We start from the raw sequence: 18241 nt of genomic DNA on the forward strand, positions 1-18241 counted from the left end.
CCATCCCAGGAGAATGCTAATTATTTTCAGGGGATCCTGGGTACACCTAGCCCACCATATCTTTGTGTATAAATGTCAGAATTCATAAGGGTCTTTAAGTGGTTTCTTTTCTGAAAAATGTCATGTAGAGATCTGTCTCTTTTTTGTCCCTGTCTATAACTATTTTTTGTACCATTGGCATCTCCTCTGATATCTTCCCTATTGTGCTTAACTTTTAAAATGTGCATGTCCTAACTGTACCTCTAGAGAACTATTGTCTTTAAATGAAAGTGTCTGATGGAGGTTGTACGCTTCACATCTACTGCAATATTGGGAAAATAAGTGAGAGGAAATAAAAGGCAGCCTAGGGCAATTTTTTTCTTAAAGAGCATGTTCACCCCTGTTTTGCTCTTTTCAGTTCATGCAGGCATCTCTCCTCTTTACTCCTGGGCTAGTATTAAGCATATTAGCGGCATGGTAAAAATATGCTCTTCTAATATTTCTAATAACATCTGGTGATTTCACATGTGCCCTTGAACTCTACTCTACAAATGTTAGGCACACCCCAGAGTCCACTCAGGATGAATGAAATAGATTGGATAAAAGATTATATAAACTTCTGCCCTAAACCCTTGAACTTAATGCAAGTTAAACCTTTATTTAAGTGTGGTTAACTTTTCTTTTCCATATATATTGGCACTTCTTGGTTCCAGCTCTTTCAGACCCTATGTGGAAGTATTCAGATATTATAACAAATGATCAGGTGTGTAATCGCAGAGCTGTGCTGCTGACTCACTCTGGCAGCCAGACCATGTGGGATCTCGCTACCTCCAGCTCAGAAGTCTAAATGCTGATTGTCTTTTCCGGAGCAATATAGAGGGCAGACAGACAGACAGACAGACACACACACACACCCCTCCCTTCCTCCCTCAGGGAAGAACCTTGAGGGCTAACATTTGTGCTTGTAAGCACAGTCCTAGCCTTAGAGCTTTGCTACGTGATTTAAGAATAAAGGGGATTCCTCAGGAAGGGAATAAGTTTGGACAATAACCTGCGTGCAAGCATGAATGCACATGTCAGGAATGGGGTGGCAACTAGAAATGGAACCTGCTCTTATGAGGTTTTTCAACACAATTTTGTAGATAAACTTTTGATAATCTGAGAGAAGAATACAGGCTTTTGGTAAAGTACAAAGATGAGAGTCACAAGGCTTGTTGTATTCCTGGCTCTGCCAGGGCAAGTCACTTAACCTCTCTGTGCCCCTGTTTCCCTATCAATATATAGGTAATAATGATACTTCCCTATTTCACAGGAATGTTATGACGCCTCATTCATTCATCTACCTAAAGTGCTTTGGAATTCTTGAATGGATGATACTATAGAAGCTCAGAGTAAACACTCTGAGGTTTTATCTGACCCAGACCCTGAATTCTAAGGGACACATTAGTAGTAATACTGAGCAACCGAAACTAAGTGACATCCACATGGATCCTTAGTGCCTTTGAAAATCAGGCTGAAGTTATTATGTAACACACTGGCTAAGTATGTTTGGTCATGTCACCCTATAAGTGGCTGGACCAGACATGTGAAAAAAGCCATTTACTAGTACCAGATAACAGAGTTACTCTTAGTTCATGTGATAGAGGCCCATGCTTTTGGTTCTAAAGGTCCAGAGTTCTATATCTTCACTGAAAGGCTTGGTAGGTGGTGGTGTATTAGCATCAGAATATAATAAATTTCAGAATGTAGAGGTGAATATGGGACCTTTTCACTCCAAAAGATATCTTGGGTAATTGTATTTATCTTGTCTAATTTCTAAAGATTTAAAGACAAAATATGTGCCATCCTGTTCTTTTAATAACCACTATACATTTGTAGCTTGTCATGTAGATAGAGCATGGAGCCAAGTAATAGAGTTGTTAGGAAATTATTTTAAATGATTTAGGGATAGCCATTTCTCATAGTTCAACATAAACTAATTCTAAAATACTGAATGATCCAGAAGCTGTATTTCCACACTGGAATTAAAACTTGGACACCATAAGCCTGACATTAATTTCAAATTTCAACTGGCATTAATAATAATATTTGCATTTCTTTTGGATTAGATTTGTAAAAATATTTTTACAAAGAAAACTGTCATGCATTTTATCTTTCTAATTATATTTCTGGGTGGATCATCAGCATACCAATGTGCTGTTAATAAATGATAATGCTTATGTGGAAAATCCTAAACTCCTTATTCGGGCAAAATTCCCATTGAAATGAGTGGGAGTTTAACCTGTGTACAGGTTAATATCCCTTGTTTGTTTTTATTTGATTATACTCTTAGCTATTCCATCTGAATATATTTGACAGTGATCTTTACCATGATAACTTAACTAGGGCAGAAGAGGTAGGTTGAAGCTATAGATAAAATACAACAATACTGACCAAGCCTATTAGACAGAGCTTTTAATCAGCCACTAACTGAAAGTACATAGCTAGCAATGGATAGATTTAACTCGGGGGTTGCCTTACTTGGGACTTGTCTACAGGGAGGGTATGTTATTGCACACCAGCTTGGGTGTAAACTCTAGCGCGTATCAGCACGTCCTGCATTAAATGTCTGCTGGTCCATGCTAAAAGTTCCCTAGCGCATGATGACATAGTCCCATTTCTAGTGCTGGAGTACCCCCCTCCAAAAAAAAAAAAAAGGGCTGCAGGAGGCAGAAGCTTGTTCTAAATATTAAGATGGGAGGGGGGAGGCCAGAGATACAGAGGCCCTGGGAGGAAGCAATGGGGAGGTGGGGAGTAGTGGTGGGAATTGGGAGGAAGATAGCAGCAGTGGGGCAGGCCATGGGGAGCAGGGGAGTGGACTCCTCACAGAGCCCATCCCATTCCTGTGTCCCCTCTATCTGTGCCTGGCAGGGGGGCTCCGCTGTCCGGGAAGCCCTGCTTCCCAGGTCCAGCTCCAAGCTTCCTGGCAACTCCAGTCCCTCAGCTGCCTACCCAGTCTGGTCCCCCACTCCCTCTGCACTGCCCCCTACTGAGCGCCCCCTAACAAGGCTTAGTACCAGCACCTACCGGCTCAGAGGACACTCTGCAGCTAAGGAGGGAAAGGGGCTCCTTTCCTGGCACTGGCTCCCCACATTAGGCACTGGCACCAGGGCCCTGCTCACCCCTTGCATGGAGGCTGGGAGGTGGCTACAATTAGCAGAAGTACCAGAATGATGTTCTAGGTCCCCCAAAGAGTCCAGGAATGGTGTTCTGGCAGGACCCAAGCACTGCCCATTTCGAACTGCAGTAAGTCAACCCATACTAGAGAACTTTTAGTGCGTGCCAGCACCGTCCCCATGGGCAGTTAGTGCGTGGCCTGCAGGTGTGTGCTAGAATTTCTAGTTCAGCTTGTGCACAACAAAGCACCATGTAGACAAATCCTTGGAAGTGAAGATGTGACCATAACTTCTTGTTCCTGAGCAAATAAATGCTACTTCCAATAAAACTGACCCACTTGCAAAGCTATAATTCTAGCACTGAAGCTTGGAGATCTATGAATAGAAGTTGTTATTGTGGGTGCAGAAAGTGTTACCAATATCAATGAATTAAGCATCAGACCTCCCAGGAGTTTGAGGAAATGTTATTCCTCATTTATAGCTAAGGAACTGAGGTGGAGAGTAGCTATGTGGCTCACCGAAGATCGCACAGAAAGTCTGGGACAGAATCCAGTTCTCTTGACAAAGGTCCTTTACTTGAACCAGAAGACCATTCTTTCATAATGAATATTCATATCAAAGCCTGTGGACTAATAACGTGTTAATGTTTAAACTTTCAAAATCTGACTGCAACGCAATGTCTACCTAGTGTACTCTCATGATGGAATACTTCTGCTATGTAGCCATAGCCTCTTTACAGGTACAGAATCACTTGCGCATCAAAGCATGGTGATAGGCCAACATTTTTTTGAAACAACAATAAATGCTACTTTTGTGAGTCTAGTGCTGGTGAAAGGGGCTAGCCTGACAATCCTGGAGACTGAAGTCCCATTTTAACCACAGCCATTCAATGGTAAGCTTGCACTACTGATGATTTTTCCATAATACCCCACCAATCTGCCTCAAATCCAAGGTGGAAAAGGGTTGCCTATAGGATACAGGGAATAGGGTAGCTATCTCCCTGTCCACTCAGTCATTGATGCTACTAGGACTGCCAGCAAAGGGCTTGATTAATCCTTAGTGTCACCCCACTGAAGTCAGTAGAGTTACATCAGAGATGAATTTAGTCCAAGGTGAAGCTTACTGGTGTAAATCATTTAAATTGCTTCTGTGATCTGGACCTATGCCCACTAGAATCAAGACTGAACTCAATTCCCATAGGCCACCATCCCAGGCAGTTAGTAACATCACTAAGTAAGGGGTTGAATTTCAAGCCCTTTGCATCTTAATGGCCGTATAGCTCCTGCCTGGCATATATAATGGAAATAAAGCACATAACACCAGAGCTTCTAAAATGACACTGTTTTTATTATAGATTTATTTTTTCAAAGAAAATAAATCAGCTACACCAAGCTGTCAAGGAGTATTGTTGAATTAAAGCCTCTATATCTTTACAAATGCTTTTTTTTCCCTCTTGAAAGTTATGTAAATAGTTTGAGCCGTTAGAGAAAGAGAGAAGAACTAGAAAGTCTATGCATACGTAACCTTTAGGATCTTTCCCCCTGGAAAGCTAAGAATTGCAGTAATTTATTTTGCAGGAAACTTTTTGAGTCTAGTTGATGGGGCAGTTAGAGTTTAAGAGCCTGATTCTTGACTCTACTCCAGCTGTTTTGCGCTGCCCTAGTGGCACATCAAAACTGGAAAGCTGGCTTACCTGGCCCTTGGAGGATTCCCCTTATGGCACAGGGCAAGCATAGAAGCTCTACACCGCCCCTATGAAAGGGGGTGCTCCCAGGAGAAGGGGGCATGGCTTAGGCATCCCTATGCCCTGGTGATCCTTAGTTGCCATGGGAAATAGCCTGAATGGACCAAGGACTGGGAGAAACACTAAGGAGTTGAGCGCCATTTCCTGTCCCCCGTGCCTAACCTTCAACTTTACTGAGCCTATCTCAGCTACAACTTAGGATTTAGCCTGACCATATTTGAATAAAATCTCCACAACGTTTCCTAGGGAAATGCCAGTCACTGTTTCAGGAAAATCCCATTTCTTCTCATAGGGGTAAGACAATTTACCTTACATGTAACAGAAACTGATTAGGGCCCTAGAACAGCGTAGTTGGCATCCCTCTGCCTCCTCCTTACCAAATTTAGTGCTAACAATAGGTGTTGCCAGAGTGACAGCCCTGGAGGCTGAATTCCAATTACCCCTGATATTTAGGAACAGCCATATCTGGGGGAAATCCTGTCTCCAATGAAGTCAATGGCAACCACCCTGAACTCTATGGCTTTGACCCAGTTATCACTTACGTGGCAAGATAATGATTGCACAGACCTTTGTTAGCCAATTTCATGCAGGCAACCAAATAGCCAGATTGCTATAACACTTTTGATCAGCTTTGAATTGCTATAATTGCTAATGGGATAAGGCTCCATATTCCCTTATAAATGCTGTTGGATCTATTGGATGCCTAGGTGTTTTGGTGAAATATCTGTGATTCACGCCAGTTAAACTGATCTGTTCGCTCTGGGCCAAATCCTGAACAGATTATTCAGGCAAAATTCACTTTGAGTTTACCTAAGGTAAGAACAAAGGGCCATATTTTAAAAGGTATTTAGGTGCTGCACTCCCAGAGGTAGGCACCTAAATATCTTTAAAAATCTGTCTAAATAAAAACTGAGTGAGGACTTGAGGATTCGGACCCTTGTTAATTGAAAGACAGAGTATCAGAGGTATCTGGAAGAAAATGAACATGTAAGAGTTCAGTACACAGAGCACTGATTTTCTTTATTTTTATATTGTTTTTATATATTATCTATAGATGTGGTCCTTCATATTCTTGTATGTCAAAATACATACAGTTATATATAATTTGGTACAAAATATGTGCCGAGTATATATGTACCCAAACCCCACATACAAACATCCCCAAATTTTGGGAAAGTTTATCTTGATATGAATCCAACCATCATGGTCTTCCCGCTCCCCCCGCCCCCCCGCGCTTTTCTGTAATGATTGCACCAATCCGCTAGATATGAACATCCCAACTTGGAGAAAGTTTGGCTCCTGATCCAAATCTTGCAGTATGGGCATCTCTAACTCTTTATTTGTGACTTCAATGAATCACGATCAATGATGTTGAACTAATGAGGAAACTTCTTCAGGGGGAAAGTGCAAAAAAGGGGAAGGGGAAATACCATTAAAAAAGAAAAATTGGCAGTAAGAATACAAGTGAAGGCTTTTAATTACCCTGTTTCCTGCTTGAAAGATCAGTGGATATGGGTTCACTTTGCATTTGGGCCTTTCAACACTTGGGCATTTTCTGGCTCATTTGAGAAATTGTAGAAATAGGAAACTTCTACAGAACAGCCAATAATAAATTACAACAGCTTGAGAAGCAGTAAATTAGACTGTAGTCATACTGTGTTACAATTGGCTTGACAATCAGCCCATTAAACAGAGGAAAAACAACAGCACTCTTAATTAAAACCAAATAGAAACAATATCCAAATCACAAAATAGCCCCCATTTTTTTTGTCCAGTTGTCTGTCATTTGCAGTAGTCTCCAACCTCAATCTTCACAAATAAACATTGCTACTTTTATTAGAGGGTCTCTCCTTAACAAGTAAAACACGTTTGCTCAGCATGATGTGTTCTTTCAAAAGGAATTTCATTACTAATGTTAAAAGGAAAGACACATTTTCAAGGGACATTGTCAAGAAGTAAGATGATAATATACTATTTCTTTAGCTGACACAACTTCCTACTACAAACATGGTCATCGCCTTTTAAAAAGTCATTTTTGTGGGTGTATTTTCATCTGCAGTTTTAAACTGAAAATGTAGTCTATGCAAAGAGCATCATGACATCCCATGTTCTCTCTCGCTGATCTTCAAATCAAATTTCCTTAGTGTACAAGTAAAATAATGTCACTCCACACACACCCATTGCCAAGTCAGCAATCTTGCCCTGGGATGTAAAGGTAAAGTCTGTTCTTTTGGGCTCCTGTGACATCACATTATTAAAGATTACAGGAAAAACTTAGGTCCTGAACCTGACAACACTTTCTCATACATATTAAGTTAATCACATGCATGTTTGCAAGATCAGTGCCATAGTTAACAAGTGTTGATGCATGAGCCAGAACAGAATCTGGCTCACTCTCCCATAGCTATGTTGGCTCTGCATTGCTAACAGGAGTAAAAAAAGGCAAAAACTGATTGTTGTCACTAAAGTTAGCAATATGACTGACACATTTTGGGAAGATCTGTTGAATGAAAAGGTAACAATTTGTTGCTCTTCTGACCAGAGCCATGCTTTGAAGATTCTATTGTAGTGTTTGCAACTGAAACATCATAACATTTGAGCGTATGAGAACCAAAAAGAAGAATCTTACTCCACATTCAACAGTCTAATTTTACTGTCCCAAATGCGATGAAGTTCAGAAAGTAAATGAAGAGCATATAGGTCTTTAAAGTACATTTGAGTATGAATTCCTTCAATGACAGTCATCAGAGAGAGTGTTAGTGACATTGTTTAAAAGAAAATGAACTTGACAGAGTCTCTTTAAGTTATTCCTGGTTTAAAAACTGATTTAGGACTCCTGTTTCTTGCTCGCCTGGAAGCAGAGGGCTTAGTCCACTATGTTGCCCTTTATGTGGTCAATTACACCTGTGCAAAGTGCTAACAAATCGAATATCACCACTTGCCTACCCCTATGATAGCATCCTCTGTCCATTTTTCATTCTCCTTGCACAGGCGTAAATGACCACACAAGATGCCAAGCAGTGGAGAATAAAGCTCTGGGTATTTGCATAGAAGGGGGATGTTAATCAAAGGAAAGAGCTGCTCAGACTCCTATTAGTGGGTCCACCCAGTTGCCTATGACTCTGCATGATGTTAGTCTTGGTTCCATTGCTAACTGCCTAAAAGGGTGTGATGTAACTGCTAAGAAAGAAGCATAATCTGAAAATTCTTAACTACCTCCTAATTCTAGCTCCTGTATATATGTGTGTCTGTCTGTCTGTCTGTCTCTCTCTCTCTCTCTCCTCCCTCTTCCCCCTCAAGAAGGCCCCAGAAATGCAGCCAATAGGTGAGTGAAGTAGAGGGAAAGCTAAGAGCTGGCTGAAGCCATAGGGATGGAGGAAAGGAAAAAATTAAAAAATCAGATCAATACTATTAAAAACTCAAGAAAGCCTAAAAATTTCTTCTCCGCTGGTTTAAACTAACCATTGGCTCAAGCCATAAAATGTAGATCTGTGTTCTAAACACCTGAAAGTTTGGGGGTTTTTGTAAAGAAAGGGGCCATTTAAATTATATCTGCATATGAGTTTGGATTTTGAATTCTCAACCTTCCGAGAATTTGAGGCTTGGGCTGGGCCTATCTTTAGTTTAACGTAAAAGTGGATGCATGATTTTGGATAAAGCAGCAAAGTGGAACTTTCATCAAAAACTCATAACTAACCATAACCAAATCTCTGGAACTTCACTAGTAGATTTGTTATCTTTGTCTGATTCCCGCCCTCCCTCCCCCGCAAACTTCTGTTCTTTGAGGTGGAATGCTGAAATTGCCTTCGGAAAAGCTGTTTATGCAATATTCCCTGCCCACTTTTGTAGGTCTGAGAGACCTGGAAAACCAGCCACATTTATGTCCTTCAGACCTATTGAAATTCACCCATCACCGGTTGAAATCTCTACTGTCATGCAATATTTTTCCTATTTTAAATACATACCTAAGAATGTAGGCACTAGTATTGGGCTGGAAAAATAATGCAATAAAAGAGGGGTTATAATAAAAGAAATTGTGTGTAAAGTTAGTGTTAGTGAAATGTGCCAGAATAACAATTTTGGAGAGTACAATAAAGCAGTCTCCCAGGTGATTCAGTCCTTGGCCTTTCTGGTAAGGATGCCTCGCTGGACTGAGACTCATTACTCATAGGCCACTGAGCAGCCATCAGAAGATAATGATTTTCAGTCATTACCAATCTGGGCTGGATTGGAGCCAGCAACCTAGCTGTCTCATTACCAGTCCCTTGAGTCATCCAGTCCTTTAGAATGTCTCTATGATGTTGGACAGAAATGGTGTGGAGTGGATGCTACCACTCAAAAACCATTTAAATAAAGTAGAAAGGAATCTGCTCCATGTACTCAAAAAGGGATGATGTGATTTTTTTTTTAAGTAAAGCTTTGACCATCTTTTATTTTAATATGTCCTGGCTGCCTCCTCCCCACCCCAACCTAATCTTCTCTACACCGGTTCTCTACTTAGTTACAAATCTTTTAGCTGCTGATTTTGGTGAGCATCTTGTTAATCGCTTGCTTGACATGGGTGGTGGAGCTCCGTCTCCGAGTCTTGCCCTGGACCATCTTACGACGCCGTACCTCACGGCAGAGCTCATAGAAGGCCTCCATGATGTTGCCTTCACCTGTGCAAGCGGAGCACTCATAAAACGCACATGCCAGTTCCGTGGCCAGCTTTTCTCCTTCCTCTGTGCTGACCTGCCTGGAGTGGTCCAGGTCTGCTTTGTTCCCCACTAGGATCAGAGTAACATTCTTGGGTTTTTTAACTTCATCCAGCAAGTTCTTAAGTGGCAGCACTTCCTCAAAGCTGCCCCTGTCGGTGATGTCGTAGACTAGCACAAAGCCTTCACCCCATCGTACGTGTCCTTCCTTCTGAATAGTGTCCTCCTGTTTGGAAAGAAGGATAACAGTTTAAGGAGAAGATCATACACTGGCTGAATACAGTGGGAAACTAATACGAGCCCTTCAGGCAGACATCCGTCCCATATGCTCGCCTCTCAATGACTGAGCAGGGTGCAAGCCATTTACACCTGGGCAAAGTGGATGTAAAACTACAACTTTTCAGATTTTACATCCATTCTGCAAAGGCGGAGATTGACTGCACAGGGTGCAAGGCAGTGGAGACTCAGATCCTAAGGATCTACAGCTGTGAGCAGAATAATGTTGTTGTGTGCCCCTGTAGTAGATTTTGAGGAAAAGTCTGATAGGTTTGGATGGGTTTCTGGTGGTTTTCAGTGTGAGCACCTGCCAGCGTTTGGTAAGAGTGAATGGTGGCCATGGTGAGGCAGAATCTAGTGTTTGTTTTGGTGGATGTAGCTTACAAGTTATACTTGTGTTCTGGCTGTGCATGGCTGACCATAGTGTATGATCAGCTGGCTGTAGGACGTGTCTGTTTGCCACCTATATCCAGGTATTGTGATTCCTTTCTAAGGGGTTAGCTTCATGGGGTGCACTTGTGTGTCCACATAGGTCACTTAGAGGAATACTGCTAGACTGTCTGTATCTCCTCTGGATAATGGCACCGGGCAAGAGCGATAACCCATTAGGGAAATCTGGAAATGTGATCTGAGCCAGGCAGGTCACTGTTACCATAGATTACATTGCACTGATTTCATGTAGAGCCTTCATCTTGCAGATTTATGTGGGAGGCTCCTTGTGCACAGAGACAGTTGCTTCCAGATGATGAAGTGGAGTACCTTGGGGCACCAGCTGAAGTTCCTTATGCAGCCTTTGTTACAGTTAAGGCATGTAAAATAAAGAGTTCTCCACATGGTCTCACACGATCTCCACCCACTCTTCCACATTACAAAACTCTAAACATCGATCTGTGTGCAGCACCCGGGTCTGGCAGCCGCTGCTCAGAGTGGCATGGGCTCTACTTGAATTTAGTCACCAGAAGTGTCATGCAGCTGCCTTACTCTCACCCCTTTTCTCCTGTTAATTTATGTATAAGAATCAGATCGTCTCGGCTGTTCTCACTCACCTGACCAGCTGTGTCTAGTATCTCCATGGAAACAACTTCATCATCAATAGTTGCCTGATGACGATAGGTAGACTCTTAAAAATAATAAAAACAGTTTGAAAAGAGTTTAAAATCTAAATGCAGATTGTTAGAGCAGAATCTTCTATATGTTCCTTGCTACTGTTCTATCATGTATTGTCAGGGACGGCTCCAGGCCCCAGCACGCCAAGCGTGTCCTTGGGGCGGCATGCAACAGGGGCGCTCTGCCTGTCGCCGGGAGGGCGGCAGGCAGACTTTGGTGGAGCCACGGGACCAGCGGACCATCCGCAGGCACGCCTGTGGGCAGGGGCGGCTCTAGACATTTCGCCGCCCCAAGCACGGCGGCACGCGGCGGGGGGCGCTCTGCCGGTCGCCAGTCCCGCGGCTCCGGTGGACTTCCCACAGGCGTGCCTGCGGAGGGTCCGCTGGTCCCGCGGCTCCACCGAAGCCACGGGACCAGCGGACCCTCCGCAGGCATGCTGCCAAAGGCAGCCTGCCTGCCACCCTCCCGGCGACCGGCAGAGCGCCCCCCGTGGCATGCCGCCCCAAGTACACGCTTGGCGTGCTGGGGCCTGGAGCTGCCGCTGCCTGCGGGAGGTCCACCGGAGCCGCGGGACCGTGCTTGGGGCAGTGAAATGTCTAGAGCCGCCCCTGTGTATTGTGATGTGATGTAAAGCTTCCCCAGCATCCATGAAGTGGAGCTTTTTCATGCACAGAACATCCTTGCTCCTCTTCTCACGGCTAAGACCTACCCATCTCTCCCCATGTGCCACCCCATAACCTTCTTTTATACCACATCTTAGAACTATGACTGTCCATAGACACAGCCTTTGTACTATATACATGGGACCTCTGCAATTACCACAAAAGGACTGAAAAATTAAAAAAGTTAACCAGCTATCCAGTAATATTCACAGGCCTGGGTCTTCCTATTGGACAATAATATAAACAATATCTGGAGCATGTAACCCAAGACATTTCTGTGATGGAATGTTTAAAAAATCATAACTTTCAAAAATGAAACTGGTTGCAATGACTATAGCTCTATTTACATCAGGGCTGAATTTGATCCAATTTGTTTATTCAGACTGGAACATGGCACACTTATTCTTTTTTTTTAATGGATTTTTTCCCCTTCAGTTTATTTTTTTAAGAGGGAAAAGGGCTAAATCATATTAAAATATCTTTCAAACAATCAGCATAAGTTCTTTTCAAAAGATTTTTCTATAATATCAAACTAGCCAATAATACTGAAATCAGATGCAGGCTTCCATATTTCAATATATTAGACTGATTAAAAAAAAGTTCTCAGTTAAAATAGTTTCTGCAATACATATTATTGTTACTGCTAGATTAAAAAGCTAAATGCACACACATGGCATAAGATGGATTTACAGCAGACATGAATTTGGTGTAAGATCTTGTAATTAAAAGTAGAATCCTGGGATCACTCGGGATATCTCTCAGAACCATATTTAGCCTGTTTATAAACTCTTCCTAGAATACTTGATGTACCCTTCACATTCCCGCTTGTTCCAACAGATATTATCTTACTTGCTAGTATTACATATGGGGGTTGGAGTCCATTGGTATGGATGATTTTTAAGTGGTCAGGATCTTGGATTTGTGCCTCACTGAATGCACCGCAACTCCAGCAACAGGGAGCCTTTTAACCCCATGCTGTGATGATACTTTCTCTACTGATTTGGAGGGAAGAGTGCCACCTCCTGAAACACCAATGCTGCTACTTTGGAGGTCTCCAATAAAAAAACTGACCATGCCTGTCACTGCTTAGCTTGAAATCTGACCAGCTCAGAGCTGAAAGTGGTGTGGCTGCAGACCAGGGATCTACGCAAGCTACTCACTAAGCATAGCCCTTACACTGTGATAAAATTACAGAACAACGGGATTTATTTTCGGCATGTTTCTTTGAAACATGCTGAAATCATCACTTTTCTAGCAAAGGCTCAAAGCAATGTGTATGATTTATAAGACTTGCCAAGGAGAGTTAAATATACACACTATCCATGTTATAGGAAAATAAGGGTGCATTTGCTGCCTCTGAAGTTCTGGTAATAGGCAACTAATCAAATAATTAATGACACAAGGACGCTTGTTTTATCTTAATGAGTAGATGATACTTAAGTGTGATAGCATTTGACCTACAACTTGGAAAATGATTCTTGCTAACATTCAGATTTATTACTGTTGCCAACTCACAGATGGTCTATATCAAAAGTCAAATGCACATGATGTAAAACTGTACTCAGCAATTCTGATCACTTGTCAGAGATTTACATTTTATTTGATGCAAATCTCTTCAATGGGAATGGGAGGATGTGCTCAAGGAAACTTATTTATTGAACCAGAACTTCTGAAAGGTTTTATGTTCTATGAATGTCTCTCTTCCCTACTGAGGGATGCCACCTCTCCTGAATAATGTGTTTAAACTCTCACATTATTCTCTCCCACCCAACACCCTCTCCCCCACCAAAAAGTAACTTGCCCTCATCACTCAAATTGCTTTAAGTGGTGCAGCTGTCACCAATATGGACAAATGGGCAAGTCCCTCCATCAGTCAGGCAGGTGGAAGCCAAATGGCAAGTCCCATTGTTTTCAGTTTTTATTTTGTTTAAAATTTCCCAGGAACTTACTGGTGTTTGTTACAAAACTGTCAAAATGGGCAAAAGTTGGTGCAAAAATTAACTTCACAGTTTTCTGGGTAATATCAGGCTAATATTGGGGATGGGAGAATAGGAAAAAGAGCAACAAATACAGAAAAGTAGGCCATAAGTGAAGAGGTGGCAGAGAGGAGGGTGTCATCTCCATCTCTTCTGCATCCGGGTCCACTCCAGAAGTTCAGTTACCTGGTTAGCCTTCAAAATAAGACTTAAGTGGGATTTATGCAGGGCATATATCTTGTTCTGGCCGCCTGCCCAAGGTGAGTTTTATCTTGGATGTGTAGCATTGATAGGGGTAAGAGAGGTGTGAAATGTTGGTAGTTGTTTTGGATAAAGATGTATCTGGTTTTGAGCTTGAGTAAGGTTTGTGGATTTGGGGCAATTTTAATGTCATTTAGCACTGTCTGGATGTTTGTGAAAAAGCAAATAGCCATTATTAGTCTCAAATTGACAAGTATGAATTTCGACTAAGGGGGTGGAGCCTCCTAAAAGCCCAGTTGATTAAAGCACAGGGCTGCCAATCATGGCATCTTGAGTTGTATTACCTTTCTGAAACTAAATGGTCTTGACTTTGCATTTCTGTAGTACTTCACACAGTACAGTACCTTGCTTTACAGTAGTTCAATATCATTACATATAGAGAAACTGCGACAGAGATGTTAAAGTGCTTTGACTGGAGTTGGCATGATCTAGTTGCGGAGGCATAGGTCTAACAGAAGAGAGTGGTCTTCTAATCATGGTTATGATATGGACTTTTCAGGTGACCATGGGCAATTTCCTGAGCCTTGGATTTTCTGCCTGTACCACGCACAATATGACCTGGTAATAATTCCATACTGTAATTATATAGCTACCACCAACTAAGTGGAAGGAAAATTTTATAGTTGTGTTTCTCTGTCCATAAATGCTTGAATCAAAGAAGGATTTTGCTGACCTCTAAGGAGCCAGTCAGCTACTGTGGTCAGAGTTGTGGTAAGCCAATCAACATCAGAAACGCTGAAATGGAGCTGTAAAACTTACCACTTGACTCCAATTTGTTATAAATGTAAGCAGAGTCAGGATGAGCTCTACCCTGACATCTGGTGGTAAATTATGGGGAGTGCAGAAAGAAGTTTCATGTATTCGCACTGGTATTTCAATTATTTGCATTGGCACTCCCACTCCCATTAGCATAGCGCACAGCAGCCTCGGATGGCTATTTTCACTGCTGTGGGACCCCCAATTTCTTTGTTATTGGGGCAGGAGGAATGAAATGTTGTCACCCTGATTGAGTAAATGGGGAACTACAAAATTGTCTTGTGATGGGAGGTTTCATTGTCAGCTGGATAGCGCTTGCTAGATGGGGCACATGGGTTCCAAAACCCATTGAAAAGAGAGAGGCTGGGGACAGATGTCTGTACTTGGTGGTGCAGGCTCCTTGTGTGAGCCAGAAGCACCAGTTCCACCTATGCCTCTCTCCACTGTGGAATGTCAGAGTTAATTTTTTGATTCCCTTAAGAATCGAGATACCGGTTACTGAGCTGAACTCATGGGCACTGGGCTCCCCTACTATGAGTTGGAATCACTAAGAGCTGAAATCACTGAAGAGCTGGATTTGCTGAGCTGAGAGCACTGAGTACTGTGCTAATGAGTGGGGGAGCCTGAAGCCATACTGTGGAGCAGAGCAGCTGGCAGAGCGGAGTGGAGCAGTTTGTGCAGCCACTGGGTGAGTGGAGCCAAGCAGCTCGTGAGGACGGCTGGAGTGGCTCACAGGACAGCTGGTGGACCAGAGCAGCTGGCAGAGCGGAGCAGCCCACAGAGCAAGCGAGCTGAGCTGTTTGTGGAGATGACTAGTGGAAGCAGAACCCCATGAAGAGGCAGAGCAGTTGGCCCCGAAACCACGTAAGGTGCCCCTTTCTACCCAGGCTGGGGAGGGGGACCTCTGCAGAGAGACTCTTGAGCTCTGGGGCTGCACTGACCCGGGACAGAGACTTTTGGATTGTGGGACTTTTGGGACTGTGGGTGATTTGGGGGTTGCTGGACTCAAGGGCCCCGAGAGAAGGACATGGCCCAATTTGCTGGAGTGGGTCTTTGCTCAAGGTTTGACCTATGAACTCTAGCTGAGGTATTTTCCCAATTTAATGCTTGTTGTTTGTCATGTAATTAAATCTCTTCTGCTACACCAAGACTCTGTGCTTGCGAGAGGGGAAGTATTGCCTCTTCGAGGCGCCCAGGGGTGTGTGTAAGATTTTCCCAGGTCACTGGGTGGGGGCGCGAGCTGGTTTTGCATTATGTTGTGGGGAAGGGACCCCTATGTATTGAACCCGGCCCTTGCTGCTATCGTTTCGGCCCGGCAGAAGGGTTACATAAACTTTGAAAGTCCTTGTTAACTATTGGGGTGTTGCACGTCATATAATGTTTTTGGTAATTTAAAGAAAAAGGGTTGCTGACCATATTGCTTTGGTCCTACAGTTGATCTCATTACTCTGATGGGTTTCAGAGTGGTAGTAGCCATGTTAGTCTGTATCAGCAAAAACAATGAGGAGTCCTTGTGGTACCTTAGAGACTAACAAGTTTATTTGGACATAAGCTTTCATGGGCTAAAACATATATTCTGCCTACTGTATTTTCCACTCCATGCATCTGATGAAGTGGGCTTTAGCCCACAAAAATTATGCCTAAATAAATTTGTTAGTCTCTAAGGTGCCAGGAATACTCCTTGTTGTTTTTATTTCTCTGATGGTTTCACTTTGTATAATAGTTCATTTTGCAGCACTTTTCTTCAATAATACACACGTAACTCTTTCAAGATTCATCATTTGAAAAATTAAAGCTCATCCTTTAAATATTTAGACCATACCAAGGGGCCCCAAAAGGATTTCTGAAGCAACGTTAGTCAGTTTATTTTTTTTAGCCTACAGTATATTAGCACAATTATTCAGTCCCCATTAACTAATGAACTTCTAAATTCCCAGATGCGGAGAGTCCTTTACAAGAAGAAGCAAAAAACAGATTGAAAGCTTCCCCTGGGCTTATTTGTGCTATCTTGTTAATAAGTGTATTATATAATCACTGTATTTTTCTGAACAATGGATTAAAAGTCATTATGAAAAAAAATACTATTAAAATTATATAGAGAAAATATTGAAGTATATGATCCACAGAATGCAAATCTGAATGTCCTACAAAGCCTGAGGTTTTCATAAATCTGATAGCATCTCTGTGCTGTGGTTATAATACATTCAAGGGAGATTTGGGTTGTATTTACATGAAGAATGAACACATTTTCTTGTCCTGAATAAAACTGAATTGGTCAACACATTTGTTCCAGAAGAGCATATTTCAATTCAATTTTTCCTCTGAGATCCACTTTGTAGCTCTTGGACCACATCCTCAGTTGGCATAAATTGTCTTTACTGGAACTACACCAACTTACACCAGCTGATCTGGTCTCTTGACTCCAATGTCTTGCTCAGTACAAATTCCATGGATATGGGGAGAGCAGAAAATAGGGGTAAAGCGTTGTCTTACAGCTCTGAAAGGAGATTTTCGCTTTATGCTTTTAGGAACATGTTTATCGTAGGAATAGGCAAACCAATTTGGATGAAATAAATACCTCCACAACTTTATGCCCAAACTTTGAATGGTAGCCAGGTCTGTTTTGAGTACAGATGGGCCCAAATTTTTTCTTATCCAGAGTTTTGGCTCATGTTCTTCTCTAGTTTCAATGTTCAAAAAAGACAGCCTCACTGGAAGGAGACATATAGAAATAGTGTGAAAAAGCTTATGCTCATGGTGTCTTCCACCCCATGCAACCTGGAAGCACTGGAGACCTAGCGAGAGATCCTGTTCTGTGAAATTTTCAGACCAGTCTGTAGACCAATGAGATGCAGATAAGATGAAATGAGATGCAACCATCTTAACTTCTGCTTGCTTAATTGCACTGAACTTTCAAACCATCATTTAAAAACTTTATCTTCCCTTGGATGAAGAAATATGCATAGGAAACTAGGGCTTGCCATAATTACTTGTCATAAAGTAATGAGCCAAAAACTCATGTTACCCCCATGAAACTCCATGGAGGTCACAGGCATTGCATGGTGTATATGCCTGCAGAATTCGTCCCCATCTGATTTGAGAACCGTGAATCATGGCACACCCAATCTACCTCCATTCCACAAAAACCTAGTATTGTCTCATATTGTTTTCCATGGATTTGCTCCAGCTGCATGAGTAAATTTTGTCTCTCTTCGCTGCTCTCTGCATCTACTCACTTGCTTCCTCTCAGCCCTTTTCAATCTTACCACTACTGGGACCAGGGACATCTTCTCTTTAGCACTTACCATCTAGAGCATGACTTTGTGTGTGTGTGTGTGTGTCTCTCTCTCTGACTCTTCCCCCTCCACCCATCTTTTGTCAAACCTCATCTAAAAATATTTTTCTTCCTTGCCTGTGACTCGTAATTGCCTACTCCATCTCTTATTGCTCTTATGACATGCTTTTTCTTTTACTGGAATCAGTGGAGCTAATGTTTGTTCACACTAGTGGAGGATCTGGCCCTACATGCTTATAAAACAGGTTGGTTTTTTTATGTTGAATGCATTTCTTCCCCTCTTTTTATTGTTGTCATATATGCAGAACCATAAATATGCATGGGGCTTTCCATTCA

The 18241-nt window shown here is 42.3% G+C and overlaps 1 protein-coding gene across 2 annotated transcripts in view; it reads right to left on the minus strand.

Annotated features, from left to right (window-relative positions):
* Nucleotides 1–9358: 9358 nt before the first annotated feature.
* The window catches only part of RERG (RAS like estrogen regulated growth inhibitor), a 131282-nt gene continuing 122399 nt past the window's right edge, over nt 9359–18241 (minus strand). For both annotated transcript variants that reach the window (XM_044982620.1, XM_044982628.1), the window contains 2 exons: nt 10895–10968; nt 9359–9798 (listed from right to left, as the gene is read on the minus strand). In XM_044982620.1, the coding sequence (XP_044838555.1) occupies nt 9391–9798; nt 10895–10968 (482 nt within the window). In that variant the 3' untranslated portion in view covers nt 9359–9390. The remainder of the gene's footprint in view (nt 9799–10894; nt 10969–18241) is intronic.

Source organism: Mauremys mutica, chromosome 1, assembly GCF_020497125.1.
Source record: "Mauremys mutica isolate MM-2020 ecotype Southern chromosome 1, ASM2049712v1, whole genome shotgun sequence".
Classification (NCBI taxonomy): domain Eukaryota; kingdom Metazoa; phylum Chordata; order Testudines; family Geoemydidae; genus Mauremys; species Mauremys mutica.